The sequence below is a fragment of the Daphnia magna genome, linkage group LG7, assembly GCF_020631705.1.
Source record: "Daphnia magna isolate NIES linkage group LG7, ASM2063170v1.1, whole genome shotgun sequence".
NCBI lineage: Eukaryota > Metazoa > Arthropoda > Branchiopoda > Diplostraca > Daphniidae > Daphnia > Daphnia magna.
The window spans coordinates 8058190-8077065 of NC_059188.1; the positions used below are offsets into that span (position 1 = coordinate 8058190).

Genomic DNA, 18876 nt, shown 5'->3' on the forward strand with positions numbered 1-18876 from the left:
GCCGAAACTGGCGCTTTTCTATTTCTATTTATAAACTTACGACCAGGAGTTCGTCTCGTATCTTGCTAGTGATCAGTTGTGTCGTATTTTTCTCGCCAAAATTTTTCTTTCTCTTTTTTTTCCTTATTTTCTCTTCCCTAGCCCTCTTACCTCTTCCACTCTCCTTTCCTTCCTTTATCCTTTGTAATTTTCGACCCGTCTAGACCTCCTCTTTCCCGCTACAATGGAGCCAATGGATGTCTCAAAGGAATGCTCCGTAATCTCCCATCCCAGTTCTCTTAAAAGACTCAGACGTCAATCTGTCTCCTCCTCCAGCAGCTCAGACTCTTTCCTAGTTTCAAACCAGTCTATCCTTTTACACGTGATTATTTCTTTCCCGTCTCTCAAAAAGTGCTTCAAGCAGTTATCCTTAAATGAACGTAAATCTATCTTGTCAGCCTTATCGATCAATTTCCCTCTCACGTCCACCCGTGTTGACGCTGGCGGGGATCTCTTTGTCCACGCCGATGATCAGTCAACCAGAGACTTGTTGTTACAACAAGAAAAATTAGGGGATATCGAAGTAAAGTGTAGCCGCACAAACCGAGAAACCGAGTGCAAAAAAATCATCTTCGGGGTCCCAAAAGAAGATGCTGAAGAGGAAATAGTAGCGGAGCTCTCTCGGTACGGAGTTATCAAGGTCCTTAGACTAAGAAAGCGCTTTGGAGATGTTCATGTTACCACAGAGGCTGTCATTTTGTGGTTTAGCTGCGCGCCGCCATCCGAAGTTCTGATCGCAAACGAAATCTTTCGTACCCATGATCCCCGGCAACGCCCCCTGTTATGCAGGAATTGCTGGCTCCTCGGGCACACAGCATCTAGATGTCGTCAGAAAGAGCGCAACTGCAACAGCAATAGGCACACCTCTGACGACAAATCATGCCCTGCTTACCGCATGAAACAAAAAATTCTAAATTTCGCCCAAGCGGAGAATTTGTCGTTCCACCAAGCCAAAGAGTTTCTGTCCAAAAATGCACCTCATCAACAATCTTCACCCGCTAAATCGTTGTCCGTCTCACTTCCCTCCCATCAAAAAAGCACCACACCCTTACCAGCTCCAAATGACGCCCAGATTGAAGCACTTCAGCTAGAAGTGACTAAGCTACAAGTGGAAGTCAAATCCCTCAGGTCTCATCTATTGAAATACACACCCCTTGACATAACTACAAAGATGCAAGAAAACATCACTTCAACTAAGAATCTATATGAAAATCTCAAAACCACTCTTGATTCTATCGCTCCCGTCATGGTAAGATTGACTCCAAACATCCCTTACATCGAAGAAATTTGCCGAATCGTCCGCCAACAAAATCAAAATACAAGCTCCACACCCACTTTACTCTCGACCGAAGGCTCAGACACAAACCAACATGTAACGACGCACCCGGGATCTCAAAAACCTCGCCATGAATAACAACGTAGATCTCATACAGTGGAATGCCAACGGTCTTAAGGGCCACAAAAGGGAGGTATTTCTACAAATGCTTGCAACCCTGAACCCTCTAGTGGTTGTCCTTAGTGAAACCCACTGGAACGACAATGACGTAACCTTTATGAACCGTAAACTGAGCTCATACAAATTAGTGCACCAAAATCGCCCAGACGGTTACGGAGGCGTCGCTATCTTCCTTAAGAATTTCTTAAGTTTCAGTCTCATTTCTCTCGATCAACCCTTAGACGGCATTGAAACAATTGGCGTTAAAATACAAAACCTCGTTAAAAAAGAAATAGTTGTCTTCTCTACTTACTGCCCGCAAGGCAACACATATGACTCGGATCTCATAGCTAGGCTGTTCCACCAGAATTCAGGCCCTACCATTATCGCAGGAGACTTTAATGCCCATCATAGCCTTTGGACGTCTACACACAGAGAAAACAGAGGTGGGAGAGCGATCGCGGAGTTCTTGTATGACGCCCCTGAGTGGATACTGGCCACTCCTAAGGACTTAATCACGAGAAGATGTTTTCATTCAGGCACCGGCACCAGTATTGATCTCACGTTTATGACAACAGACCTCGGCTTTCCTCACCGGATTGTAACCGGACCCTTTTGGAGCAGTGACCACCTTCCCATCTTTATCAGCTTAGCAGACTCGCACGCCGAACTTTCGTCTCAACCACTCTGGGTCCTCAGAAACTCCAAATGGAATGCCTGGAACGAAGAACTTCACCAGATTCTACTAGCGTCGGACTTCGATCGCATCAATGATCCCGCCAGAGCTTACGGTCTGGTCAAATCCGCCTTTTTTCTTGCAAGCGAAAAATACTTCTTACCCCAAAAAAACATTCCCGTTAAAAAAGAAAAACATCGTCCCTGGTGGAATGCGCTTTGCAGCAAAGCGGTCGCCGAGTCACGTCGGGCATACAACAAGTGGAAGGCTCTCCCCTCGCCCGCTAACAAATAGGCACTCAACAGAACTGAAACTCGTAAAAAAAGAACTCTGGCAAAAGCCCAAAATCTATCATGGGTCAAGCTAATCGATGACCTAAACAAGTAAAAAAATACGAAAAGAATCTGGAACTTTACCAATAGCCTGCTGGGTGCCAGGTACTCAAATTTTAATGCTTGGACGAACATTCCAGTGGCAGGTAACATCAGCCCCTCTGAGAAGTACGTCAAAATAGCAAATAAATTCGTCGAACATTTCACTGCCCATGCCCACTTCTCCATAATAAACCATGACCCCGTCGAAACCGCCCTTCTATCTCGGATCGAAGATGCCATCAACGATATAAGAAACCCGCTCAACGAACCTATCTCTTTGGACGAGCTAAGCGCTGCGCTGAAGGTCCCGAAAAGCAATGCCATGGGTGCCGATTTTATTCACAACCAAATGCTTCACCATCTCAATCTATCCAATCGCAAGATTCTGCTCAGTCTCTTCAACTTACTTTTCAGAAACGGTTTCTGCCCTGATGACTGGAAGTTAGCTAATATTCTGCCGCTTTTGAAACAAGGAAAAGACAACAAAAAAATTGACTCCTACCGACCAATATCCATCACCTCCTGCATGGGCAAATGCTTTGAGCGGATAATGAAAGCCAGACTCACGTGGCACTTAGATCACCACAACTTTATTCCGACCTCTCAAGCTGGTTTTCGTCAAGGCTGCTCCACACACGACCTCATCTGGGATCTAGAAAATAACATTAAAACCGGCTTTAATTTCAAAAAAGAAGTTCACTGTGTGTTTCTGGACATCTCAAAAGCGTATGATAGCGTTTGGATAACCGGCCTGCTTTTTAAGCTCTGCCAGGTGAAGGTTTCAGGCTACATCATTCGATGGCTTAAAGATTTCCTTACCCTACGGCGGGTACGCGTTAGTCTAAACGGCACGTTCTCATTAACGAAAACCATCTCTTTAGGCGTTCCTCAAGGCGCAGTTCTCAGTCCGCTTCTGTTCACAGTGATGACTTGAGACTTTCGACTGGCAAACAGCCTCCAAAACTCCCAAGGAGTATCACTTCGGATGTATGCAGACGACATTTCAGCTTCTATTGCCCACCGTCACAGACGTAAGGCCCGTCTGGCACTTCAGAGAGGCTCTGTTCCGTTTTTGTAAATGGTGCAAATTATGGAAGTTCACCATCTCCGTCTCCAAGTCTTTTACTATCTCCTTCAGTAGACGCAGAGGATCCAATGCGCCTCTCCAACTCGAAGCCTTGGGAGAAAGAATTCCTGATGTAGAAGAAGGCAAATTCCTAGGCATTATCTTCGACAGAAAACTGTCATGGAGGCCACACATACTAGAGTTACTTGGTAAAGTTGCTCAAAGGCACAATCTCTTCAAGATCCTGTTAAGAAGAAGCATGAACCTCAAGCCGAAACTACTTATTAACCTATACCTTGCCCTTGTTCGAAGCATCATGGATTACTCTTACCCAGTCATCCTCCAATCAAGCTCGTCTCTGGTAAGCAAGCTAGACATCATTCAAAATTCCATTCTTCGATCCATTCTACTAGCCCCCAAATCCACTCCTCGTGCTCATGTTTGGCTTGACTCTGGCTTGTGTCCCATCCGCTGCAGATGTGAATGGCTGGCGTGTCAATACGTCATGAATCTAAATTTCAAGATCAACAATCCTTTTTACAAAAACGCTTCACAAACTTACAATAGCCTTACCTTCTGGAAACCGCGCAGCACTCCCAACATCCTGGTCAGTAAATCTCAACTGTCGGCCTATGGTATCTCCCTTTTTCAATTGCACTGGAATCTTTTAAAACTAAGAGAGCCCCCGTGGATTATGCCGAAAATTCCAACTTTCCTCTTCCCTTTCTCAAAAAAATTCTCCTCGGCTAACCAAACTCATGCAAAAATCCTCTTCAGACAATTGTACCCAAACACCAACAATGCAGACGACAACTCAATCTCCATCTTTTCTGATGTCTCAGTCAACCCGGGTGACAATTCTTCTGCATGCGCCATCTACTGCCCAAAGCTTCAAATGTCTAAGGGATGGAAACTCCCCGATGGCACGGATAGTTACACGGCTGAACTGTTAGGTTTAACAAAAGCAATTGAATGTGCTCGTCACGTTTCCCCAGCACTTGCTCAAATTTTCACCGACTCACGCAGTGCCATAGAAGCCATAAACAACCCTCGACCATCTAATGAGCTTATCATCAACATACGTAACATCGCTGCGGACGCCCTCTTTTCCAACGTCAAAATTGAGTTACATTGGATCCCTAGCCACATCGGGATCGTAGAAAATGACACCGTCGACCATTTAGCCAATGTAGCAAGGTCATCTCAGTGCGAGAAAATGACCCTCCGCACCTCACTTATAGACGTTAAGAAAAAATATCGCCAAAATTGGAATTCCATGCTAGCTGCTTACCTTTCTAGCCAACACCATTTTTTCGAGAGCCACCCGAGATTCGCCCCAAAACCTGACCCGTGGCTAACCCACCCCTGCCGTCGTAAGAATAGCATTCTCCACAGGCTACGCGCAAACCGCACCCGTCTGAACGCTCGTCTCGCCCAGTTCGACCCATCGGTTTCTCCCCTGTGTCTTCATGGCTGTGTCGAAGAGGAAACAATCGAGCATGTGCTTTTCGCCTGCCCGCAATACCAAGTTCACCGCTCGGCCCTTAGACGTCTCTGCTCGGAGCACAATCTGTCAATGGACCTCCAGACAAACTGCAGCAGACGACATAAAATGACATGCTTTTTCTTTCAGGTATTAGATATCTGTAATAGAGGCAATTCACATCGTGGTTTCGCGTGTCAATTGTTTCGATGTCCGCCATTTTCTCTGGTTGTTTATGTCATGTTTTGCGTTGTCTGTATTGGCTGAAAGTGTTATTTCCCAATACAAAGTGGATTTTGTGAATCAGTGTTCGTTGAATTCGTATTTTTAAAAAAATCTTTTCTGTAGGGCTGTCAGAAGATAAACGTAAGTATGCAGTAAAACTATTAATAGTAGGTTGTGATTGCCCCTATACAATTCACGAAGAGTATTGGTGCAATGGACTTAGCATCGCAGGAAAAATGCCACTGGTAACCAATCTTGATTTGGTAAATTACCTGCTATGTTCCAAGTCTCCATACACGCATGAAGATTTAAAGGCTTACAAGGGCCTTGAGACCTACAAGAGATTTATCGATGGGGGAATTGGATCATTTTGTGCAATCAGTCTTTTAAACAAAAATTTGTTGATGAAAGCGAAGGTTATTACTCTTCATTTGTTTATTTGTAACATTACTATAACATATAACTTTTTGTTGTCATAACGTATGAATAAATGATACTTCATAATTTGTATTACCTCTTGAACATTTAAAATTACTCTTCTTGACTCTCTATCCATGGCTGACTTAGCGTTAACATACACTTTGTCAAGATTCAGGGATGGGGCCCAGTCTGGGTGTGTTTCTCCAGTGTACTAAAAAGGTTTTCCTGTGTGATTTCAAATAGAAGAATTAGATAGACACATTCACTATTAATAAATTTGTCGAGACTTACCTAGAACAAAATGTGCATTACAAACTCTAATGTTATTTGTTTTTGCAACCCGGGGCACAACAATATTGAAAACCCATGACAGCCCTACAGAAAAGATTTTTTAAAAAATACAAGAAATGTGATCTGGAAACAGAAATTGCTACACATACTAACCAAGATACGTAGCAATTAACTGACACAAAAAAAAATTTAAAAAAATTAAACACTGATTCACAAAATCCACTTTGTATTGGGAAATAACACTTTCAGCCAATACAAACAACGCAAAACATGACATAAACAACCAGAGAAAATGGCGGACATTGAAACAATTGACACGCGAAACCGCGATGTGAATTGCCTCTATTTAAGATTAATTTTTAACGGTAAACGTTAGCGGTGTACCCGATTAGAATGTGATCGGGGCCGAGCCCTACTTTTATGACTTTTATTGAAATGAAAAATAAAGTCTTGGAGTTCTACTGTCGGCCGTAATAATTATTTAAATATTCAGTGGAGTTTTACTGTCGGGTGTTGGGGTTCTATTGTCGGGTGTCGGGGTTCTACTGTCGGATGTTGGAGTTCTACTGTCGGGCATTAAATATTGTCGCACGAGTTGTATTGGAACAAGAATACACGAATACAACAAGTGATGACTTAAATTCTAAACAATGGTTTAACTCAAACAAAAGGGATAACCATTACCAAAAGTTGGAGCAGCGTCTGAAGAACTCTAGGGAAACCAGGGAACTCCTCCTACGGAGCCCAGCTCCGGGAGCTCACCCGATGGAGTCTCATCTAACGCAGATTCAGGGCAGCGTTTTATACCGTCGCGCGAATTACTCCCCTTCCGGACTGCATATCTGCGTATCTTTCTTGGAGCGGACTTCTCCCGATAATTTCTTCACCACGATCGCAGCTATGTCCAAGGAGCGGATGACTCATCTCTGCGAAGAGATAACCAATATCCCTTTTCACCCGTGACAGGTCCCCCTTCTTCAAGACAGGCGACCCGACTGCACTAATCTTCTGCGATCCACGAAGGTTGATGAGACTAAAAATCAGCTTGCGTTCTCTTGGCAAATAAGGGACTTTTACTCCTTCGTTTTTCTTCTTTCCGGTTGCGCTTACTTGTTTAAATGTTTCTTGTATTTCCCGGATAGTCTTAAGGATTTTCCTTTTTTTTGGTTTTTTTTTTTGTTTTAACCGCCTGCCTTCGGCCACGGAAGAGGCGCTGCAATCGCATATCTTCCGGCTGTTTGAGATTTACCATCCACTCGTTCGGGAGCCTTGCACAGTTGAACCAGCTCCCCATCTGTTGTGGGTAGAATATTCTTTAAAGCGCTCCATCAATTGGTGCGCATCTTCTTCCGAATTTTTTCTGAAGATTGGCGGGCTAATAAATTTTCTGACAGCTTCCATAGCTTGTCTTTGCGGCTGCTCAATATGCCTTGATGGCACTACAAATTGTTGTCCCCCGACCGGAACAACTGGACTCGTCGCCGCTCTCAAATCGATCTCGGTTTCTGGATCCGAGTATAAGCCTCTTGAAGTCTCGACTATACCCTGACTGTCAGCTTCTTTGGTCAAATGGTCCTTTGGAATAGGACCTTCAAAATTTAGGGCTTCACCAACAAAGGAAGTTCCACTCTCCAACGATGAGGCTGGGGTAGGTGAAGTTTCTACCGGAACGCTTGACAGTTCTCGAAGCGGATGTAATCGTCGGTTGGGGTCTCTTAGGCAACTAGGTAGACGTGGGTTTTTCTTCGTCGGCATCAGCTAACCACAACTGCAGCACGACTTCGTCACTTACTGGTAACGAGCTGCGTTCTTAACAATTGCCACTTAAAGCACGATTTCGTTACTCACAGGTAACGGACTGTATCTCCACCAATTGTCGCACGAGTTGTATTGGAACAAGAATACACGAATACAACAAGTGATGACTTAAATTCTAAACAATGGTTTAACTCAAACAAAAGGGATAACCATTACCAAAAGTTGGAGAAGCGTCTGAAGAACTCTAGGGAAACCAGGAAACTCCTGCTACGGAGCCCAGCTCCGGGAGCTCACCCGATGGAGACTCATCTAACGCAGATTCAGGGCAGCGTTTTATACCGTCGCGCGAATTACTCCCCTTCCGGACTGCATATCTGCGTATCTTTCTTGGAGCGGACTTCTCCCGATAATTTCTTCACCACGATCGCAGCTTTGTCCAAGGAGCGGATGACTCATCTCTGCGAAGAGATAACCAATATCCCTTTTCACCCGCGACAATATCATATTTAAGGTATTGGAGTTCTATTGTCTTATGCTATTTGTTATTTTTAATTTTTTTTCGTGGGGTTCTAATGTCTTTGGAGTTCTATTGTACATGGAGTTTTACTGTCGGACTTATCAAAAATTTTTAAATATATTTTTAAAAGTGGGGTTCTAATGTCTTTGGAGTTCTATTGTACATGGAGTTCTACTGTCGGATTTACCAACAATTTTTAAAAATATTTTTAAAAATGGGGTTCTAATGTCTTGGAGTTCTACTGTTTTTGGAGTTCTACTGTCTTGGAGTTCTACTGTCGCCATACCTTTTAAATTTTTTTTTGTGGGGTTCTAATGTCTTTGGAGTTCTATCATACATGGAGTTCTACTGTCGGATTTATCTACAATTTTTTTATATATTTTTAAAAGTTGGGTTCTAATGTCTTTGGAGTTCTATTGTACATGGAGTTCTACTGTCGGATTTACCAACAATTTTTTTAAATATTTTTAAAAGTGGGGTTCTAATGTCTTGGAGTTCTACTGTTTTTGGAGTTCTACTGTCTTGGAGTTCTACTGTTTTTGGAGTTCTACTGTCTTGGAGTTCTACTGTTTTTGGAGTTCTACTGTCTTGGAGTTCTACTGTCGCCATACCATTAAGGGATTCAAAGTTTTCCCTAAGTGTACAAATATAAGGAAATAAAAAAATCATTTATCCACCATAAGTGTTGAACCAACGATCCCATAGTTGACATCAATGTACTCTACCACTGAGCTATTATAGCATTGATTTCCTGAAATAAATAGCACATTATTTTGTGTTGTCTGCTGTAGTCTGCTGTCCGGAATTAGCAACACGGTGGCTTAGGTGAAAAAGGAGAAACGCAATCACTCATTTTATAAATATACCAAGACTTTAAACATTACGATTTCCACAGTTTAACAGAGACCATCCTAACGAATGTAGTGATATCAATAATGGTCGATGAAATGTCAATTTAGGAGGCATTGTTATGATTTATAATATCGGACATTAAGCCAAACTTGCCGTAGCTTCAACGCAATTTTCTTGAAATTTTCACCGCTTGAAAATTTTTAAATTTATATCTATTAATTTTTTAACTATTGGCTACTTATTGAGATAAATTAATTGTTGTATTAATTTAATAGAATTCTGTGTTTTGGAAGAGTGCCGATCTAGTGTAATTTGGGTTTGGGCAGACGACATTTCATTTTGACAGATCATTGTTATGATTACTTTAATCATTAATATCTCGTTTTTTTCTCATTGAATCCCATTTAATGTCTTAAGCAATTCGATTAAGGATAAGAAATTGAATCGAATGAATCAATTAGTTTTTAAAAATATTACTGTCCGAAATTAGCAAAAATGTCCGGTGAATTAGAAAATTTGTCCGGAATTTGCAGATCGGCCATACACACATTTCCCATAAGGAAGCCTCTTAGCCAAAACGGTGTCCGAATTCGCGTTTTTACCCTACTATGGTCCATTCTCTTCCACCCTGCAATCCGTTTTTCAATTCCTGTTTCAAATTAAGATGTGCCAAATGCCAATAATGAATAGCCTACGTTGTCTTCTCACTTAAAAAGATGCTGATCCTCGGTCACTGTAATTTTTCTTTCGTTTCTTCGTTTAATTATTTAGACGTTGGCGCCCATTTACACTATTCAAGCTCCATGCGGTTTTTTTGAGCAACCTTCCTGGTGGTCTGGGGATGCTAATGAATATAAAATAGCATGTCCCAGGGACAATCAGGTAAGGGATTACGCTTCTACAGGAGTTGAGCTAAAGCAATTCTTTGTGAAGCTTTAGAATTGTTGTTTTGTTCGGTTCATCGCATCATCGAGTATATTCCAAATTCTATTTTTCTTAACTTTAGCTCCACGTAATTGAATACACTGTCGGCAGCAAAGCAAGGTGATCTCGCGAATAGTTTTTTACGTAAATACTGCTCGACTCGCAATCTACAAAACCACATGAAGAAAACAACTGCAAACTACTCGTCAATAAACTGAAACTGAAATGCAGTTGACATTACTATTCTTTTTTGTTTCCGGAAAAAAAGCGTAGCAACTTATCAGTAGACATATTTTATGTTTCTGCTTCGCAAGCAAGAGGGAGGTACATTTTCCCATTTGTGTTATTTGAGGATCCGTTTTCAATTTTTCATCAGTCAAGAAAATAAAAGCTGGACAGAAAAATTTGTGTAGAAACTAATCTGGTCTAGGATTTAAACTCCTCTCTTTTCGTGTTTGTGTTACGAACGAGACGAAGGGTCGCGATCTAATATCGCCAAATAGTTCAACAATTCTGCCACTATAGTGACAATCAGACAAATTTTCTGGTTGGTAAACAGGCAAATCGGACAGTTTTGCTAGATGGCAGCCCTTGACTATATCTGTTTTCGTCTGATTCCTCCAAATACTTTTTTTCATTTCACCAGGTGATCTACAAATTTCGTAATAGTCATCTTCCCATTATGCATCATATTTGTAGTTTTTACCATCCTTGTCGGTCGTTCATCAAACTCTCGTTGGATGGGGTATGCGAGGAGTCGCCGACTCTTTTCCAGGGTAAACCTCGAGAAATTTTTCGTATTTACTCTTTTTTCTATTTCCGTGATTTCCGTAACTTTCCGTAATTTCTAGTTTTTCTCCAATACCACAAATATCCGCAATTCCCGTACTTTTCCCTAAATTTCCGCGATTTCCCTATTTCCCTACTATTCCGTGATTTCTCTATTTTTTTATTATATATGTACTATTTTTTATTAAAGAAAATGATTTCATTTGATTTTATTTATAATGTCAAGCCACATTTATTGTTTCTCAATCGATTAGGTTTCACCATAAATCGATTGGTTGCAATTGGGGTTGCATCGCTAATTACGTACCCCGATTGAGCCCCAAAAGTCTCGCCCCAATGTCCCAAAATGTGAACCCCGATTGGCAAAAGAGTGCCCCGATGCCCCGAAATGTGAACCCCGATTACCAAAAAAGTACCCCGATTGGCTCGAGGTTGATCACCAGATGTTATATCTTAGTTGTTTAAGGATATTGATGATCATATGAGACGCCAGATTTAGTCCACTCCCAAACATTTGTACCATTAGGCTATTGCAAATGCCATACGCCCGTACACTACAAACACAAAAATGTACAGTATCCTCCACAAAAAAGAGGCACCTTCCCGGTAGCCCAAAAAATAAAAATTCCTTGTGAGCGCTAGATGGCATTGTTTTTCATTGCACAATACAAACAAAAAAAGCATGCAATTTTTTTTTTTTTTTATTTGACTGCAAATACGAGACGGTTGCCATGATTTCCATATTTTTTGCTGCGAGCAAAATATGAAAAACGGAGAATTTGAGAAAAAAGTCGGGGAAAGGCTAACCTCTGAATTGTTACCTTACCCCCGATCCGACTTTTTTCTCAAGTTTTCCGTTTTTCATACAGTGCCGGTCCAGTTATAGAACCGCCTAGCTATGGAACCGGCTCGGTTATCGAACCAATTTTTCTTTGCCGTGTTTCAGCGCCACCGTTGGCCGTATTATGAACTATATCGATTTTCTATGGCGGGAATGAATGGGTTTTGCCTTTTAAAACATGCAAAAAAATATTACTGTAATGGGTTTTTTCTTTTTAGGCAATGTTGTACATCGGTTCAATGACCCAACTAATAATAATAGGCGTTAAAGTTATTCGTACCAAATACAATAATAATAGGCGGTAAAGTTATTCATACCAAATACAATAGAATACAATAGCTTCCTTTATTCATTCTTATCTTCTAGCACCTTGTTCCATTACAGTCCTTCTACCAACTCTAATTTCTTTTTCCTTCTGGTATGACAACAGTTCTTCTAGTTCATCAAACCACTTCCTCTGTGGATGGTCCCCCACCAAGGAAGATACACTAGTATCTCACCATTCATAGCCATAGACTATATTACACATATATTAAAAACCTTTTTAAGTTAATCATAGCAGCGGTTCGAACACGGGACTCTAGATCCATAGCGAACAGCATTACCACTCTGCTATGTGCCCTTACATTCTAAGACCGTCAAAGTTTGAGGGATGAAAGAACCGACAATAGGTGGCACTAAGATCGGGTGCTTGGTTATAGAACCATTCAGTTATAGAACCGCGCACAGGGCTGTTCTATAACTGGACCGGCACTGTATTTTGCTCGCAACATGAAAACTTATTGGTGACAGACGAATAAAATTATAGCATTTGGAAAATAAATCTAAGAAAAAAATGCAAAAAAATTTTTTTTTAAAAGAGAATTTATTCAATTTAAACCAACTGATAAATGAAATTAGTTTAATATTTCGTCCACCAGCCGTTAGCTTCAATGCATAATTGAAGTCTTTTTGTCATTGAAAGCGCTAGTTTTTCACGATAAGCGTGATTATCAGTTAGATTTTGCCAAGCGGTCTGTGCATGGGCAAAAACTTCTTCTTTGTTTCGGGAATCTTTCGCGTCGAATTCACGCACAATATCTCCCCACACGTTTTCAATGGGATTTAAATCGGGCGAGCGGGCAGGCCACGGGAGAACCTCGATCCTTTGGATGGGCAGCAAACCAAGCTTTTATTACCCTTGCTGTATGGATAGGGGAATTGTCTCGAATGAAAGGGATGGTTTCTTCGGGCCCATAAGTTTCATTGATCCAGGGCAGGAAATCGTTCTCTAGGATCTCAAGATATTTTTCTTTCGTAAATCTGCCTTCTATCGGAATTAGTGGGCAAGACCCAGCGGCAGAAAAACAGCCCCAAACAGGCATTGTCTTGCGTCCACTTCTATTAATTGTCTGGATATGCTCCCGTTGAAATCTCGTGCCCTTTTTCCGGTAGACAAACACTCTACCGCATTCGTCAGACCTTTTTGGAATAGTGAAATTTTTTAAGAAAACATTACCGTAACGTAATTTTAATAATAATAATACCCGAAAGTTTTTTCATCAGAGAAAACTACTTTTGACCAATACACAGGGTCCTTATTAATAAACTCCGCCGCGAAATTCAAACGATTTTCCGCGTTGCGCTGCGTAAGATCGCACTTTTTTGCGGCCACGCAAGCAATAATGCCACGATTTCTTAGACGACGACTTATCGTTTGCGAACTTACAGGTATTGCGAGGGAATCTAAGCAGAAAAAATTGGTCTAATGAAGCAAAAATAAAAAAAATTACGCTACCCTAACCTGCAATAACACTAGCCTTAACAATAGGGTTAGCAGAGGCAAAACGCACTATTGCGTTATCTTGCTGGAGTGTGGTTTTTTTCTTTAAACCCGTCATTCTTTTTCTTTTGACATTTTCTTCTTCAGAAAAACGATTTTGCCACCTTTGGACGGTTGATCTTGAGCAACCAACTAAATTAGCGATCTGCGCTTGGGAATGCACGGCTCCCCAACCAAAAATCCGAGGCAATTAATTGCCTGTTTTTGGCAATATAATTGTATGTTTTAACACGCAGTTATTTTGAAACAATTTCCTAAGACAATTAATTGGGTTGTAACGTACTTAATTGGGTGGTAACATAATGAAGTATAGAACAAAATTTTTCAGGCAATGACGATAAATTACGTACTTATGTCCAATTTATAGTGTACGAAGTTTATTTAGTAACAAAGTGAGTGGTAATTTTATGTTTCTGGTATGATTTATTGTATACGACACTAACTGAAATTAATTGAAAATCACACGATTTATTGCATACTGAAGTATTGGACACTACGCTTGTTTTTACTTCAAAATAATATTTTTCTTTGCTGGCGTTAGTTTTTGTAACGTGAAGCAGCCTGAATTGCTTTCAGAGGTGGAACCCTAAAAACAAGTTCAGTTATGATACAATAATTGATAAATCTGCACATGTTTACATCATCATTGCGTTCTTCCTTGTCGGAATACACCGAATGGCTTCTTTTCCTTGACTTTCCCGATAACGAAATTGGCTCAGCATGAATCTCAGCAACAGTAACAGTGGGTGGCGGGCTACCAGGCTTATCCCGTTGAGTGTTGTTACATAATAGACTCTAAAGAAATATATCTCACACTTTAAATTTTAAAAAACATATTAATTAGGATGTCTGTTTGCTACCTTTTGTTGAACAATTTTTGCCAACGTATTTTCGTTATTGAAGGACTCACAAGCCTTTCTGCTTTTTTTGGGTGGTGGGTGGGTGGTCAATAGAGAAGAATTTGAAGAGTTTTTCTTTGATTGGTCATCATGTTCTTCTTCGGATGCTCCATATTGCTTTCTTTCTTTCAAACGCCTTGACTGTCTGCTTGCTCCACCTGCGCAGGATTCTTCAACAGCTGTTGATTTCTCCCAAACCTTCATTCTTATTTAGTGAAACAACTCAACAGAAACAATTTCATCTGACAATTGGTCACGATACTGTTTCACAATTGATGTATCATCTGAAAATTCAAAATAATATTTAAGTTACGAAACACAGGCTAGGAATTAAGAAATATATACTTACTAATGAACAACAGTATTTTGGCACACTGTTTCGATTTGATAACATCCTGTTCAGTACTACTTTTAATTGGACGATTTGGCCAAAACACCGTATGAGACTCGTTATAATCAAAATCCTGATCTGATACTTCAGCAGATGCTATGTCGATTAAACAAATAAGACCTGTAGCCACAGTGCCATCGTCAAAATCGTAAAGTGCATACTTAGGCAATTTTTTCGTGGAAGGCATCACGCACCAAATCAAATTATCACCGTTAAAATCAAATAATGAATCAAGAAAAAAGCTAGTTTTAATAAGCACTTCACGCGTAGCGTCTCACGTGTTTCGATTCTTCACACTGAATTATGGCTAGTTTTCCGTCTGCTACAGGGATATGACTAAACAGCATTCTGTCAAACCACATTTTATTTGGTAATTTAATAAAATTAAAATGTTGCAACACGATCTTTGACATATGAAAATTATAGGATATATTTTTTAGTTTCATTTTAGCATATTTATTAATAGCGAATTTTATTACATATAATATGGAACCAAAAATTAACCGAGGAATCGTTTACTAAGGTGGGTGTGTTTAAGAAACGAAGAAACCCCATCAAATGCTCTATATTTGGGTAGGGTAAGGTAATGGATTATTGTTGGTTGCGCGACTGAATAAACAGGGAAGGGTTACTTAACACAAAGGAAAAGACAACTTAGGTTCAGTCAAGTTTTTACATGCTTACGGTACAGAAATCTCGAATTTTCGTCTGGTATATTTTCAGCAGTATTTCATAGAGATTTGTTCTCATAACATTTTCACGTGCGCGTAAACATTGCGTCTACTCGTGCCACAAGATAATTTATAAAAGTCGTGAGATGAAGAAGCCTAACAGACCAGTCAATTATTTGTCTTGGCTGAAAAGACTGAACTGTGAACCAGTTGCCATACCAAGAACCACATACTACCGTATGCGACTCAACATGGGACTTGTAAATAGGCGTACGGTTGTTGGGCAGATGCGTGCTAAAAATGAGTATATTCGTCGTCATCCTAACACAAACTAGGGTAATCAATTATTCAATTGCCCAACATCCAATAAGCCCCAATTTATCGCACAGTTGACACCGTCACTTTTATCTTACAATTAATTGCGTGATTTAGTGCGAGAACGCGTAGTATCGTGCAATTATTTATTCTTTTACCTATTTTTTTATTTTTTTCGTTTGCTATTGTACAAACCAGTCGACAGGGAATACATTATTGGAGGAGACGTAGCTAGTAATAACATTTTTCACAACGACGATCATCACCAGGAGCAACAACTGAGGATTGATAGTGATGATGATGATGACCATTCGTCCAATACAGCTGACCATTCCCCACCAGAATACGCAAGTGGTTCCGACGAAGAAGGCGATGTCGATCGAGATGCTGGAGATCAAGTGATTGGCCCAAGTTCAAAAGACGTAACTAAAGGAGCACTTTTATCACTTATATTTGCTTTGTTAGTTAAACACCGACTTTCCAAGGGTTGCTTAGGCGACTTTTTACAACTCCTAAATATTGTTGTCCCGAACTACGTGCCCAAAACGACCTATTACTTCGACAAAATATTCTTTTCAGACATGATAGTCAAGACGCTCTTTTATTGTACTAATTGCCAATCATATCTTGGGGAACCCAGCACCATCCTTTTTTGCGAACACTGCCAAACAGAGTTTGAGGAAAATTTACTCTCGAAATCCCAATTTTTATTTTTTTTAGCTCCATTGGTGATCAATTAAAAACGATCCTTGAGAAAGACGCAAGAGTTTGGGACAAAATTTGCTCAAATAAACAAAAATCCCTATTTCAAGATAGGAACTTAAAGGGGGAGATCTACACAGGTGACATGTACAAAACGCACGAAATTCGTAAATTTCTTTTTTCCGGGGATAATTTCTCCATGGCATTGGCCACAGACGGGATCCGTCCATTCAAATCCTCTAGATTAGAAATTTGGCCCATATTCTGTACCATTAATGAATTAGATTTCAACGATAAATCTAGACATGTTTTATTAAGTAGCTTGTGGTGCGGACCAAAGAAACCACGGGTTGAGACATATTTCGTTCCATTTTTACGAGAAGTCGAAAATCTTTTCATTAATGGACTGAATTGGACACAAAATGATGGCACTAAGCGTTGTTCAAAAGTAATTTTCCCCCTTTTCGTAGCTGATGCACCTGCTAGGGCAATGGTGGCAAACGCCATGCAATTCAATGGGTTCTACGGATGCGGATACTGTTTGCACAACGGACAAACTGTTGAAAAGGGATCTGGATTGATAAGGGTTTTTCCCTTGTCTCTTCCCATGCCTGATAAAAGAACGCATGAAACAACATTCCAGCAAGCAGTTGAAGCAACAATAATACGTAGACCAGTGCAAGGCATCAAGGGGCCATCCATACTTTTTTTGATTCCATTATTAAACGTTATCACTGGTTTGATTCCCGACATAATGCACTGTGTGTATTTGGGGGTTGTTTCGCAATTCATAAAATTATGGTTAGGCAGCCCAAGGAAATCTTACTATATACCTAAATGCTCCCTAATCGATGATGAGTTAGCAAATTTAAAATTGCTTAATGAAATTTTGCGTGATTTCCGAAGCATGGAAAAAAATCTTGGAGATTGAAAGGCTAGTGAATTTCGCAATTTCCTTCTTTTCTATTCTCCTGTCGCCTTAAACAAATTACTCCCCTCCGCATATTACAAACACTGGATGTTGTTTGTAGCTGCCATGAGACTCTTATTGCAGAAGACCGTTTCTGTATCGGAAATTGAAACTGCCCACTTGATGATTTATAAATTTGTAGCTTTGATACCCAAACTTTATGGCGTAGAACATGTAAGTTACAACGTACATATACTACTGCATGTTGCTGAGGGAGCTAAAAACTGGGGAGCTCCATGGTCATCCTCTGCCTTCCTATATGAAGACGCTGGTGGCCTCATCAAGCGATTTTTTCATAGATCAAACTCCATAGCGAAGCAGATATTCAAAAATTTCTTATGTGCCAGCAAATTACGTAATTATTCTCGACACTTCATTCCCTTGTCTGAACCAAATGTCCGTAAATTTTACGAAAAACTAGATAGCCCTATTTCTTTTTCGGCAACTAGCAACAGTACCTTAAACGTACGAACTTCTACTATTGGTTCCCAAAAAAAAAGTTTTGGTCCCTGAAATAATTATTGCGATTGAACGGAAGTTTGGTTTGTTATTGGGTTGTCACAATGCTTTCTTTAGTGAACGGTTTGCGATTAACGGTAAATTGTTCACTACTGATGCCTATTGCCAACGTTTCAAAAAAGACAACTCAATTATTTGCACGAATTCTTCTTTCAACAAAGTGAACGTAATAAAAAAAATAATTTCTTATCATCCAAATTGCAATTGTCTTACATCTGTTGGGTACGATTGTTTGCTTCAAAAATCCAATGTTACCGAGTTAAACGTTATTTTGTTTTGCAACCGATTCTCTCTTCTTCCGTTTCCCCTGTGTTATGATGAATATTCTGGTAGAAATTTGACAGCGTTCATGAAAGTGGTGAATCGAAATAATATTTCCACTGAAGTGATTTTTGCAAGTGAAATTCTGCATAGAACCATAGATGCATAATAATAAGCAGAGATGAAGATGAAAGCGACATTTGCATTCCTTGCAATATTAGAATTGAAAAAGATTGATATTTCTGCTGTGTGTTTACATGATGAAACAAGCCGGGCTTAAAAATTGCAGGGCAATAAAAATACAAATTTCTTTTGTCTAATTTTGTATTGTTCAATTTAGTACGTAATGAGCACAATTTTATTGTGTTAATTTTTAAATTGCGGAAAAAACTTGCAGGATAGTACGTGGAAATAACGTTTACATATATTTAATTCAATAGTGCATGATTTATTCTAAAGTTATTGCGTAATATTTTTTCAACGCGCATTAACTTGTATTTAAGTTTATCTATTGCATACTGTAGTTCATGATAGCATGATAAAATCAAGTTAAGATATGATAAAAAGATGTTAACACACAATTAATCGTGTTAGTATGCAATTTACTATTTAAACACGCAATGAATTGTATTTAAG

General features: G+C 40.0%; 1 protein-coding gene and 1 long non-coding RNA gene across 2 annotated transcripts; one reads left to right on the top strand and one right to left on the bottom strand.

Moving 5' to 3' along the window:
- The first annotated feature begins 223 nt into the window (after positions 1-223).
- On the top strand, positions 224-1453 carry LOC123474535. The gene has a single exon (XM_045176747.1). It carries the CDS (start codon positions 224-226, stop codon positions 1451-1453), a length of 1230 nt encoding a protein of 409 aa, XP_045032682.1.
- A 12437-nt stretch (positions 1454-13890) lies between these two features.
- LOC123474129 lies at positions 13891-15095 on the bottom strand. The gene is made up of 5 exons (XR_006648769.1): positions 14964-15095; positions 14761-14898; positions 14373-14695; positions 14152-14307; positions 13891-14098 (listed from the first exon to the last, which is right to left on the bottom strand). It is a non-coding gene; the product is annotated as an uncharacterized LOC123474129 (long non-coding RNA).
- Positions 15096-18876: the final 3781 nt, after the last annotated feature.

Coding starts and splice junctions, on each gene's coding strand:
- LOC123474535 (XM_045176747.1), top strand. CDS start 224: ATGGAGCCAATGGATGTCTCAAAGGAATGCTCCGTAATCTCCCATCCC.